Here is a 13122-nt window from a genome sequence, read left to right as displayed (position 1 = left end):
AATTCTCAAAACACCGAATCACCCCAACCGGCTCCGAAAGCCCACCAAGGGTAAGCTGCAACAAATTTAGCTCATCAGATACTGATACTGATACTGATACTTACTGATACTGATACTTACAAAGAGATACAACAGCTTCAAAAATAGCCATATCCATATCCAAAGAGGCCGCCCCTTCTATGGCTAAGGCCAAAGGCGCACGGACACCCGCCCCGTCCGTCCGTCCATTCACGTTCCCAGGCCCTAGGTGGTGGCCTCAGGGAGTGCCGGCACAATCCAGATGCACACGCCGGACGTTGCGTCAAAAGTCAAGTCTGACAAGTCAACTTGGAAAAAATGACGCATTTTGGCAAAAAGTGGTTTTAAGAGACGATGTCAGTCGTTTTCGCAAGTTGGGAGGGAGATGTTGGTGGTGGTTGCATCGAAATTGACAATACTGCTTCCAGATAGCAAAAATGACAAGGTAAACGGTAATGCCACTGAGAAGCACATCCAAGAGGCCTGTTGTCTCATACAAAGAGCTGAAACACGACATCAATGACTGCAGAAATGAAGCTAAAAAGCCGCTTACTTGAAGACGTCACATAAGATTCCAAAGTGGTAAACGTTCAAGTCAGTCAACATACTCTCAACAGATTAATGACGTTGACGAAACAACTATGCACCAAACATGACTTGCAACTTGGGTCTGTCCTCAATTGATCAACGGGAATCATGCAAATACAAAATAGATATTATGAAAAAATACACTGGTGTACAAAAATGAAAAGATGAAAACAATGAAAGCCCGACCAATCCATGATATCCGAATCTATTTGGCACCAGCAGATGAGAATTCTGAAAAAAGGAAGGGCAATGAGTAAGTGGAGCGATAGTGATAAGAAGCAGCCAACGTACTTGTCACAGACTTGGTACCCTCAGAGATAGCGTGCTTGGCAAGTTCACCAGGCAGGATGAGGCGGACGGATGTCTGGATTTCACGAGAGGAGATGGTGGACTTCTTGGAGTAAGCAGCGAGCTCTGAAGGAAGGGCGAACGCGTCAGATATGTAAATGAGAAAAAGAGGCAAAGTTGAACGTACTGGAAGCCTCGGTGGCAATGCGCTCGAAGATATCGTTGACGAACGAGTTAAGAATGGCCATGGCCTTGTTCGAGATACCAGTATCAGGGTGGACCTGCTTGAGCACTGGAACAAGCCCAAAATGAGTCAATAAGTGGAAAAGTGGCACGATCCAAGTCGAGTCAACGCACCCTTGTAGATGTAAGAGGAGTAAGTCTCCTTTCTGATCTTCTTTCTCTTCTTCTTGTCGCCATCAGCAGGCGCTGCGGCCTTGGAGGTCTTCTTGGCTGCCTTTGCACCCTCAGTGGATTTGGCAGGGGCCTTGGAGGCGGTAGAAGCTGGGGCTTTGCCAGCGGTGGAGGCGGGTTTGGGGGCCATTTGAGCAGCTGAGGTGGCGAAAGAGGGCGAAAAGAGCTGGGGGTGGTGGTGGTGCGAAGGAAAGTTGGAGAGAGCACAGACACGAATGTCGCCCTTGTATATATATCCACACGTGACTTTGTTGTTGTTTGGTCGAAACGCGCTAAACGCGTCTTTGTTGATTGCAAGTGACCTCCGTTTGGCCCGCGTCGGGTATAAATACCGCACCACTTTTCTCTTTCCGTCCCCCATCCATCGCCCTCCTTTTGCCCATCGCCACCACCACCAATCACCACCACCACTCCAATCAACACAATGTCTGGCAAAGTTAGCGGAAAATCAAAGTCTGGCAAGGCCGCCGGTGGTGATGCCGCCTCCAAGTCCCAGTCTCGCTCTGCCAAAGCTGGTCTCCAGTTCCCCGTCGGCCGTGTCCACCGTCTCTTGAAGAAGGGCAACTACGCTCAGCGCGTCGGTGCTGGTGCCCCTGGTGCGTCTTGTTCTTTTCTAATCAAAATTTTCACTTGTCTTATCAATTTTCTCGCGTCCAGTCTACCTCGCTGCCGTCCTTGAGTACCTCGCTGCCGAGATCCTCGAGCTTGCCGGAAACGCTGCCCGTGATAACAAGAAACACCGTATCGTGCCCCGCCACCTGCAACTCGCCATCCGCAACGACGAGGAGTGCGTCTTCTTCCTTCCCTATTTTTTTTCCTCCACTGACCTTGCTCTCCAGACTCGGCAAGCTCCTCGGCGACGTTGTCATCTCCCAGGGTGGTGTCGTCCCCCACATCGCCCCCGAACTCCTGCCAACAAAGACAGGAAAGGGCAAGAAGGAGAGCCAAGAGGCCTAATTCTTTCTTTTGGGTTCTTGTTTTATTATTTTATTTGCTTTCCTCTTCATCTTCGCTGTATTTTCATGTAACATTAGTTATACCTTACGCGCGGCTTTTATCTCAAAGCATTTAGTGTGATGGTTTATCTCATTGTGTGCTTAAGATTATTACTGAGCCTTTGATTAAGCAACGTTATGGGTATCGAACGCGTCTCTCCCTCATCTACCGATACTTCAGACAACAGTGGAAATGACGCCCCAGCTGAGATCTTCATTCCGAAATAAAGGCGCTTCAAGTCCTGCCTTCATCTCTCTTTCACCATGAAATCCGCGCGGCAAGTCCAACTCGCCGCACGCGTTACATCGTTTCAAAGTTTGTCTAGGAGACAACAGTGAACACGGACTCTCCGCTTTGAGAGGCAAGTTCAGACGAGGAGTCACTTCCGGATGAATACGAACTCTTCGAACTCCTTTCACTTGAGTATCCGAGTCTTTCAGCCTTCGAACCTATTCATCACCACACTCTATCTCACCCCAATTTAAATCTGCCACACACAATTAAACCCTTCACATCGATATCTCGAACGACCACTCCCAACACAAAATACAAATACAATACCTTCCCTAACCACACAAATTCGAGTAGTAACCAAAACAGAAAAAATATTAGACGCATCGGGAATCATTGTACATGTGCGCAATACCTTCCAAATTAAAGAAAAAGCGTGAAGCATTAGAAATTATAATTGAACCCCAAAAAACATGGACGCATTGGGAATTGAACCCAACACCTCTCGCATTTGCGAAATGAATAATGACGAGTATGCTAAGCGAGCGTGATAACCAACTACACCATGTGCCCATCTGAAGGGGCGTGCAAAGGAAACAACACAACAAGGCTCCTGACACGGCGGGCAAAAGTGCTGACTAGTCAGCCTGGGAGTTGGTCTGACCAGTCACCTGACCATATCGTGACGCGTTCCGTGACGAATCAACTGACCAGTCAGGAGAGGTCACACAAATATTGTCACGCTGGTCAGTATTGGTAATGGTAAATGAGTTCAGTAACATAAGATTAAATGGGAATAAACCATTGTCTTCCGAAGCACTCTCACTGAGGAAAAGCAATGAATGAATTGGATATTTCTTGTGTTTGGTTGAAATTCGGTCATTATTCAAACAAATGGATAACTAATCACGCTTTCAGAGTACTTGTGCATGGTCACCCAACGTTGTTTAGAAGGTACACAACGCTCACCCTGTGTAAGTCTGGGGCATAGAAAAGAAATCCTCTGTTCTACAATCAATGAGCGGAATTACAGAAACTTAGCAGCGTGACAATAAATGCGTGACAGCTACATGACTAGTCAGGTGACTAGTCAGCACACTGGTCAGGTGACTGGTCAGACCAACTCCCAGGCTGACTAGTCAGCACTTTTGCCCGCCGTGTGAGGACGTGAAGGCTATCAGGATATTGAGTTGGGAAGCACGGTAAAATTGGCGCTTGTCAGGCTGTCAACACAATCACGTGTAGTGATGGGTCGACCCCTGAGAGTTGAACGTTGAACTTCAACTTGACCAACTCGGAAAAAAATTGAAATTTTAAGCCCAACTCTTACTCATCCTTACAACATCACTGTGATAGAGAAAAAATGTTAATAAGCATATCTCTAAGCTAAGACTATCTTGATAACCCATGTTCAAAATGTCAAAATATAACATCTACTATGCTTTTTTAGTTGAAAGAGTGCCCCTCCTAGCGCCAGTCACAGCAATGATCGCGACCTTTGTGTTATTGAGGCACTGTGTTTGGTATGTAATGTGTATTATTTGTATATAAACAGCATAAATCATAACAATTTTGCATCAAAACCTGCACAACGCGGATGGAAAACCCAAGCATAACCACTCAAAAGTTTTAAAACTTCCAGAAAGCAAAAAGATATTTGAATATACTTGATTAATGTATTATATCACTGACTCGGCTACGGCCTTTGTAATTTCCATGGTCACTCTGAATTGGCATGTTCATGGTTGCTGCTGTTTCTGGGCTGGCACAACTTTAAAGTTTTTACATTTCTGAGTAACGGCGATCAAGTCAATCCTGTACAATACATCTTATTCCTATGATATAACTTCAAAGGCTCCTAATACATCTAAGTAAGACACTTGTAAATTGTCAATATCAATGGGCTTACCAGCTTGAAGTCTGATATAACCGTTCCCCTTGTGGGAAATAATAAACACGATCACAGGAATTGATGGTCGTCGGCTATTTTGCTAATTACTCCCATCCATCACTGTCTTTCCAAACCATTACCTCCCTAAAGTTTTTCAGCGATAATTCACAATGAACCCCTTTTTTTGAAAGTCCTTCCCAATCCTCATCGATTCATCCTCTGCATCCGGTTATTGGTACAGCAATACTTCATCTGGTAAGCCCACCTGCAACACATTGCACCGTACCCTCCGAGCTCATCCCTCTCCAGATTCTTGTTTAATGTCCGGTCGTACACGTATAAAATCGGCCAGTATCCTGAAATTGGACCGTGATGTCCACATTCTCGATAACGTCTCCGTGGCCCAATTTGTCAAGCACGACATCATAGAACTTCAAGCTCGCGGAGTTCTCAATGACTTTGATATAACCATCATTCTAGATCCCGATGGCAAACCTACAACACCTTCCACCGGAGATCACCACATCACAGGCACTCTACCCTTCATGGCTAGTGATCTTCTTATGACACTGGAAGATAGAGCGACATTCCAATTGATATACCCTACAACTCCGATGTACCATTTTTACCGCCACGACCTCGAGTCGTTTTTCTACATCCTCGTTTGGGCAGCCACATGTTATGATTTAAAAACCGGCCACAGGTTACCGCTTCCCGCGAAGTCGCCGCTGATAGGGTGGTCAGATACCACAGACTTGCCCAAAGCTGCGCTAATGAAGTCATTCACAATTACGCTCATGGCCCTATTGAAAAAGGGTATCCGCGCAGAGTGGAAATGCCTTTGGGCGGACTGGATTGAGCCACTCTTTCTTTTATTTGAGGAAGGGCTGCGATGCAGCGGAGCTGCTCAGAGACGCGGCAACATAGATGATTTCATAACAGGAGGGGGGCTATTGACTTTTGACAACTTCATGGACACTATTAAAGTCTCACGCCGAAATTTGGATCCCAAGAAATGATAGACCTGTGCGTTTCATCGCCTTTGTCGAATATAAATTTCAGTAGCTTCATCAATATATATAACATCTTACAAAAAATCTGCCGCCTAAAGACTTTTCTACCTTTTTATATCTCTCCGGAATCCGTTCAAGCAGTATCAATTTGTGCCGTAGGCTTATAGCAATATAAATGAATGGATATCATAATATAAAAAAACAGGAAAATCACAATAAATAACGCTTCTTCAAGAAGCGAGAATAACCTTCCATGCAGAAAATCAAGCGCCAGCGCAAGACATGCTTGCGTGTCCAGAGGAGGGGGCAGAGGGAGCGGGCGACGGAGTCCTGAGTGACGACCCCTTGTTACTAGCACTGTACGCGCTATGCGCGTCCATCGTGCGCAAAAGCTTATCCAAATTGACCTGTATTTCCCTATACTTTGCTGTGTCATGCATCTTAGGCAGCTCGTCCATCAACGCCTTTGCCACCACTTCTGCATCATACAAGGCCTGCGAACCGGGGGTGGCGGTATTGGCCTCCAAATAGTGACCCGTGCCATTCTTCCTGGTGCGCCGCTCATGCTGGTATTTCTCGAATAGTTGCTGGGCCAGATCAAACTTGCAATATGCATACTCCTCATGGATTGGCCCTATCCTACTAAGCAATTGGCGATTCCATCTGATCGCATCGTCCAGATCACTTAACCTCTCGCTGATCTGATAGCATACATAGTGTGCTGTACCCAGCGTGCGCATGCACGTCTCAGGTGTCGCCTTGAACTTGGCCTGTTCGACTGCGTCGATGGTCAAAGGTGCGCCAATATCCAACGCATCCGCGATATTGTTAATCGCTTCCTGTAAGGTCCGCTCCGCATCTTGTGTATTCTCTACCCCCTCCAAATCTTGATGGTCCCACCATGTCGTGACAACAACCCCACGCATAACGCGCGCAATCCAGCGTACCTCGGGCGGGACAGTATCCATTTCCCAAAGCACAGTACGAATCTGGCCTATCGCCTTGCCGTACGAAGCCTTTGCAAAATCCTTGTCCGCCTGCTGTTTAGACCTCTCAAAGCTCCTCATGGCACGATAGCACCTCGCAGCATGAAGGTTCGCAAGCGCAAGGCGTTTCTTTGCGAGCGGGGCGGATATTGCTGGCTGGTCGCTCTGCGACCCCCAAATCCTGCAAATTTCCTCATCCAACTGGATCACTTTGTCCATATCTGCTGCGAACTTGGACACGTCCAGCTGGTAGCGAGTCCACAGCGCATCCGAGTAGTGAGTGAGGATTTTATCAAGGCTATAACGCGCATGTTTTTCTTTGGTTTTCCCGCGATTGCGGAGTGATATTTGGAAATGCGATATTGAAGTGTTGAGGTCTTCAACGTCATGCTTTTCATTGTACAGATTGATACATTTCATCGCGTTATCAAAGTGCCTGTACGACGGGTCCTTCCGAAAGAGGTCGAGGGACGCTGACCAAAAGGAAGGCATGATGTAGTCGTGTTATTAAAGACTGATACGATTTATCGCAGACGTTTTTCGGCGCTAATGCACAAATAAGTTACGGTTTATGCCCAAGTCCAGGAAAAAAGTCTCACTCACTTCGAGTATAAAAAAAAGAGAGAAGCTTTGGATGAACTGTGAAATACAGAACAGAGAACAACTGACTGTTCCTGCTTTTATACTAGAGTTTTGGAGGCTTGATAAATTCATCAGCGAAACGACGGAACTTCAACCAGGACTTCTCCCCGCTGACGGCGGTGCAGTGCAAAGTCTCAGCACGCAACTCCTCGACACCGACGGACGGTGAACAGAGCGCAGCTTTTGCCACGGCATTCTAAAGGGTCCAGTACATACGACGCATGTCGCACTGGATTCAATAAACTCAAGGCATGAGGCACCTGATTGACCCCATTCTCCACGGGGTTCTAGGCCAAAACCCTTTTGTACTGAAGGCTACAAAAGTCTCGAAGATGAATTGACGCTCATCCTGGTCATATATGCAGAGACCCAGCGTTCAAGACACCTGTCAAGATAGACAGTAGTACGAGTCCAGGAATAGGTGCTATTAAGGTTGGTGTACTCGATGGGATTCTTCTTCTTCGTACTCATCATAGTGACCTAGCTCATTGCCTGGAGCTGGGCGTACACGTTGAGAACAAGATCAGCTGTGAATATGGCGTGTGATTGTTGCAAAGACTCCGTGACGTAGAAGCTATGTTGGAACATGAAAGAAACGGCTCCTGCGTAGTTCCTCGATGGGCTAAAAAACGACCCCTCCACGCTGTTTCCCACAGAGGGACTATTCACGACGTTCGGGAGCTAGTTTAACCGAAGGCTTCGAAAACACAAAAGCATTTTGATGAATGACTTACTCAAAACAACAAGCAGAGCAGTGTGCAAGCGTCTGTTTCTCTTCAGGAAACAAGTAAATGATTGTCCAAACGACCACTTTTGTTCACATTTGACCGTCCAAGTAACCAGACATTGAGAAGCGTAGAGCATCTGAGCGGTTCATAGGAGTAGATTTGAGAACATATATATGCTGAAGCGCCGGGGGGGTGGTCTGAACAGATAACGAAGAACGAAAGGAAATTTCAAGTTCCGCGTCGCTCCTGGTGATGCGTAGCTTTTTTTGTCACGCACCACGTGGTATATATACCCCGCGGCGCGTGCGTCGCGTCAGGCGCGTCGCCCCTGTTCAGACCATTCATATCATTCAATAGTCACTTGTAATAAGACATGTTATTAGCCTTCTTCAAGATTATTAGCCACCCAAAAAACTCATAAAGTGATTGTGAAAACTAGTGTGCCACCCTATATCACGTACGGCTCCCCAGCTGACAGTAGACTCTCCTAGCCAGACCACAACTGTCAATGGCACCTACTCACTCAAAATAAGCACATGACTCCAAAGTCCTGCCCTTCATTAAAAAATTGCTCAACACCACCTTAATTAATAACTGCATTTTCTTTTGGTGCCAAGTCAGTAGACAAGGCCATTGAACAAGGCTAGCAAAACAATTGGAGGGAATGGTACTAGTACATGGAGATGTGAACTGTAAGAGAGAAAAAAGTGAGTTAAGGGAAAATATTTTCAAGATAGTCAACGCCTTTGAAGGGCTGCAAGGTACAATCCCAATGCAACTCTACCTCCTACAATATCATATTGCGCCGTCAGACGTGCTCTGCCCCATTGTCACTTGCGTTAAGATTGGTGCTGCTTGATGCCCTGGACGCAGTCCTGCTGAGGTTGGTAATATGTGTCCTGACCGTATCTAGAAGTTTTGTTGATTCCGATTTGAGTTCCGCGTGTTTGGCGTCATCAATTTCTCTCCATTGCAACACCTGGGTCAGTGCCCCCTCAGCTCCACGGAGTTCATTGACTCCTTTATCTGCCTTTAAGTCAATGCTGAGCCATGCTCCATCAGTCGACCTGCCCGTGGCTCTCCGTCCTTGCTCATATTCGTATTTGACGAAGAGTTTTTCGGCAAGATCAAACAGACTGTAAGGCGTATTCGTATCGTCATTGCGCATGTGCTTGAGCACTAGTTTATTGTACTTGATAGCTTCGTCCAGATCGGCCCGCAATTTACGATTTTGGAAGCGGAGGTTGTAAGCCATTGCAAGGGTAAGCAAACCCTGTCGCGCAGTCTCATAGGGGATTGACGAGTCGCTTGCTCCTTCTTTGCGACCAATGCGGCCACCTTCAATGGCTTTCTCGAGGATTGCAATAGAGCGATCGAGCTTCTCCTCTTTCTCGTCCTGCGATTGAGCCAAGTCATCGTAACACCAGGTATAGAGTGCATCCCCGAGCTTGATTAAACCTGTCTGCTTGTCGGTCTCCGTTCCGACTTCTTTCAGCTTGTCGAACATGATGATGGCCTTTCCCAACATATCATGAAGGGCCGGGTTGACCTTGTACTGATTGCAGTAGGCATTTCCGAGGTCGAGAAGCAGAACAGGGTAATCCGGAGGCCGGGATGCAGGGTCACTCTCCCATAATGCGTACGCTTCTTCGTCCAGCTCAATAACTTTAAGAACATCAGACTGGGAGTGAGTTATTGTGTAGCGTTCCCAAAGAACAGATGCATATGTGATGAGGGTTATCCCAAGATCAGGATGGGGAAGTCCATCTTTGGTTTTGCGGCGATTGTTGAGTGCCAGCTCATAATTGGCAATGGAGTTATTGAGGGCCTTCAAGTCCTTCTTGTCAGAGGCCTTATACTGCGAGTAAAATGCGTTCGCTCTCTTAAATTGCTTCCTGGAAGGATCTCCTCGAAAGAAATCTAAGAAGGAAGACCAGCAACCGGCCATTGGAGTCCTAGATAAACATGTTAATTAACAAGAATTCAGAACAATGGATGATTCGCACCTCGCCAACTAAGAGTCCAAGAACAAGACGAGTTTAGTGATACAGTAAACTCTATATCCTCCTCACCTTGAAGTTCAGACGTTCTTTATAGGACAGAGGTGAGACCGAACTCAAGTGACAATAAAGAGGTAAATAGTGCCGTTCATTAAAAGTCGCTGCCGACAACATACATTATGAAGCGCAGGGTGACAAAAGGCTCCAGGATGCAGCGTGTACGAAGCATGGTACTATGCTGGCAAGGGCCAGTCCGAAAAACCATTCACAGACACGAGGCTCGACCCATTTTCCTGATGCTTCAGCACTAAAGGAAAATGCCCCAGTGTCGAACCGACAACTTTTTGTCGACCCATTGGCATCAAAGTAATTGCCGCACCAGACTTCCTAGTGCTAGAAGATGGGGTATATTGATTCCCCCGAATCCAGAAGGGGGAACCTTTCTACCAAAACATGAGGAGAACCATGCGCCACGGGTAACTGAAGGGGTTCGTTTTTAGTTTTGATCAAGGGCGTCGTAAATCTACAGCCGTTTTGAAGTAGTGTAGCGATAGGTTGCACTGTGTGTAGTTACTCTTCATGGCATAAGGACTAGAACAAGGAGATGTAAATGAGACGTAAAGCAGAAGATTCGAATGATTGAAAACTAGAATTTTTGGGTGTTCCTTCGTGCCACTCCCTGCCTCGAGGTCAAACTTTATTATCATTTTTAGTCGGGACAACATGATCGTCTGGCCTTTTTTGTCAGGAAAGCCGTAACTTGTCCATCTATATAAGTGCAATGATCAATCGGTCATTCATGTACTTCTGGGTAGGTAATATGTACATACCGCGTCATTCAACCAATTGAGTTGCACTCCCACCAAATCCCTTCAGTTCTATCGAAAACAGGACATGAAACAGAATAGCATCCAAGCGTCGGCCAAATTGAAAGGAATCGGTCGAAATGGTTTCAGTGCGAGTTTTAAGGACTCGACACTAATCTTGAATGAGTCAGTGCCAGTGCGAGATTTTGTAGATTCTTGACGCAGCTCCTAATTCTTGAAGAACAAGGTAAAACAGTGAAGCACCTGAGATTATGTGGGTTCCTTCGCAGTTTGATGGAGAAACATCTCAAAAATATTCCAAAATGACTAGAGGTCGAGAATATATACTCGAGAGAGACAGGAGCAAGAAAGAGTCGGAAAAAATACGTGACAGTTGTGACGTACTATGTAATACTACGCGTCCCTGTAACTCAAGACGCGCGACGCGACGCATTACTCATGGAGGATTCAGGGGCGATTAGAACGACTATCGTAACAAGGGCGGCAGACACATGGTCCTCTTTATAAAGTATACAAGGAAGGGTCTACAAGGAAGGCAAGCTCTAAAGATAACGAATCAATACCCAATGAGAGATCGTGTTATTGTTGGTAATATTAATATGAATAGCTCTAACTGTACGATTTTCCGAGCGCTCGATCATTTTACAACTAGAACTCGAAGAAAAACAGTACAAAGCAGCTGACGTGCTAGCTACTGGAGGATTATTTGACACTGAGACCATCGATATGCCTCTGCACCACTTTCAACAAATCGTCGCAGTTGGCAACCAAGTCTTCCTCTAAACTTTCCCGCTTTGTCAAAACATCCTCCAAAACCTCTCGTGCCTCCTCCAAACATTTGGCTCCATTGACTTTCTCGGTATCCAAAGAGGACCGACTTCGTATGGTGGTCCTGGTTTCTTCTTTTGATCCACTGACTCTCTGATATAGGGTGAAGAGCTGTTCGGCCAGATCGAATGAGCAGTATGCGTAGTTTTTATCGTCCACCTGCAGAGCAGAACGAGCCTTGCGATTGTAGTCAATTGCTGCATCCAAATTTTTCGGGTCCTTGCGATCTTTATAACGAACATAGTAAGCGACCGCAATCCGGAGGATCGCATCCTTCTGGTCGGCATCCATGGCTTCAGATGCGTTTGGGAGTATCTCATTGCCACCTAAGTCCAGTGCCTGATGGAAGTACTTCAATGCCTTGTCGAGTCGTTTAATCCGTTCCCCAGACGGTGTACCGGCATCATTGCGCTCGTACCAGGCTAAAAAGGCGATGCCCAACTTCAGAAACCCACACCGTTGCTTCCGCAGATCGGTCTCCAAGGTCAGCTTTTCGTAGTTTTGTACTGCCTTCTGAAATTGTTGCGAGGAAGTAATATTGCTGCGGAATAGACTGAAATAGGCGTTTCCAAGGTCAAGGAAGACATTGGTGTGGTCAAGCGGCCTGGAGGAAGAGTCGACCGCCTTCTCCCATAGAACTTGGCCTCTTCATCTAGCTCGATAACCCTGTAAAGATCGAACAGCGACTTTGTGATCTCGTAGCGCTTCCAGAGTACCGATGCGTAGGTGCTGAGAGTCGCCTCAAGGTCAGGATGAGCAAGTCCGTCTTCGCCTCTACGGCGATAGCACAGGGCTAACTCGAAGTTAGCTAGAGAAAGGTTGAGAGTTCCAAAATCCTTCTGGCCAGACTCCGTGTATTCCGCATGTAGTGACTTTGCTTGTAAAAAATGCTTGTCGGATGGCTCGACGCCGAACCATTGAACAAAATCTACAATCGATGATAACCACCTAGGCATATTGGAATATACAGGAAAAGATATATGTTGGGGAATTCTATCTCCTAGTACTCAGTGAGCATATGATACCATGCAATGCAGACAGCACAATACCGACCAGAGATATTCAACAGGATACAGACGAATGAAGGGAAAGAAGGCAACAGCGAGAAGTTGGGCCATATGTGTAGACGACGATGTCTAAATATACTGCAATGGTGCAGGCTGTGCGGCGAGCGCGTGTTTTAGTTGGAGGTGTAAGAAATCCAAAGGTCGTGTACAAGCGCATGTCGATCGATTTACTCCCCGACAGTGTGGGGCGAAATATGAATGAATCCCACATTTCAGGGATAGATGCGCCATAGAGAGGTAACAATACTCGTCAATCCAGACTGATTCCTAGACGTGTTCGGTTCAAGCCTAGTGCAATTAATTTAGATACAGATACTAGACAGATGAATCACACCATTTCTCGGCGCTTAACGATTTAATGAATCCGGTGCTTTGCCTGCACCGAAAATGCGATAACTGTTGGTGGACTAGTATGGGAATCATGGGAATATTCACGCAAACACGCAAGCTTCCTGCGTTTGTTCGAGTTCATCGATCGATCATCGTATACGTCGGACAGCCATATCTTGGGTAAACACATTTTCCAATGGACCTGCCGCTGATCCAGTGCCATATATGGCTGCTTTCTGCCTTTTTCAACCTTTTATAATTAAGCGTGTTGAGGG

General features: G+C 46.4%; 6 protein-coding genes and 1 non-coding gene across 7 annotated transcripts; 2 read left to right on the top strand and 5 right to left on the bottom strand.

Moving 5' to 3' along the window:
- Positions 1–811: 811 nt before the first annotated feature.
- On the bottom strand, positions 812–1438 carry JR316_0009219 (Histone H2B; the record flags this gene model as incomplete). Its single annotated transcript, XM_047894924.1, has 4 exons — positions 812–837; positions 898–1020; positions 1082–1186; positions 1252–1438. The coding sequence occupies 4 exons, from the start codon at positions 1436–1438 to the stop codon at positions 812–814; spliced, it is 441 nt and encodes a 146-aa protein (XP_047746383.1).
- Positions 1439–1732: 294 nt separating this feature from the next.
- JR316_0009218 (Histone H2A) lies at positions 1733–2265 on the top strand (the record flags this gene model as incomplete). The annotated part of the gene is made up of 3 exons (XM_047894923.1): positions 1733–1904; positions 1966–2095; positions 2148–2265. The coding sequence occupies 3 exons, from the start codon at positions 1733–1735 to the stop codon at positions 2263–2265; spliced, it is 420 nt and encodes a 139-aa protein (XP_047746382.1).
- A 744-nt stretch (positions 2266–3009) lies between these two features.
- On the bottom strand, positions 3010–3108 carry JR316_0009217. Its single transcript has one exon. It is a non-coding gene; the product is annotated as a tRNA-Ala (tRNA).
- Positions 3109–4746: 1638 nt separating this feature from the next.
- Positions 4747–5445, top strand: JR316_0009216 (uncharacterized protein; the record flags this gene model as incomplete). Its single annotated transcript, XM_047894922.1, has 1 exon — positions 4747–5445. One exon carries the CDS (start codon positions 4747–4749, stop codon positions 5443–5445), a length of 699 nt encoding a protein of 232 aa, XP_047746381.1.
- A 257-nt stretch (positions 5446–5702) lies between these two features.
- JR316_0009215 (uncharacterized protein) lies at positions 5703–6917 on the bottom strand (the record flags this gene model as incomplete). The annotated part of the gene is made up of 1 exon (XM_047894921.1): positions 5703–6917. One exon carries the CDS (start codon positions 6915–6917, stop codon positions 5703–5705), a length of 1215 nt encoding a protein of 404 aa, XP_047746380.1.
- A 1686-nt stretch (positions 6918–8603) lies between these two features.
- On the bottom strand, positions 8604–9743 carry JR316_0009214 (uncharacterized protein; the record flags this gene model as incomplete). The annotated part of the gene is made up of 1 exon (XM_047894920.1): positions 8604–9743. The coding sequence occupies one exon, from the start codon at positions 9741–9743 to the stop codon at positions 8604–8606; it is 1140 nt and encodes a 379-aa protein (XP_047746379.1).
- Positions 9744–11324: 1581 nt separating this feature from the next.
- Positions 11325–12406, bottom strand: JR316_0009213 (uncharacterized protein; the record flags this gene model as incomplete). The annotated part of the gene is made up of 2 exons (XM_047894919.1): positions 11325–12003; positions 12036–12406. 2 exons carry the CDS (start codon positions 12404–12406, stop codon positions 11325–11327), a joined length of 1050 nt encoding a protein of 349 aa, XP_047746378.1.
- Positions 12407–13122: the final 716 nt, after the last annotated feature.

Source organism: Psilocybe cubensis, chromosome 8 (assembly GCF_017499595.1).
Source record: "Psilocybe cubensis strain MGC-MH-2018 chromosome 8, whole genome shotgun sequence".
Lineage (NCBI taxonomy): Eukaryota > Fungi > Basidiomycota > Agaricomycetes > Agaricales > Agrocybaceae > Psilocybe > Psilocybe cubensis.
Note: the sequence above shows the minus strand (reverse complement) of the source record. Positions and strands in the feature narration are given on the sequence as shown.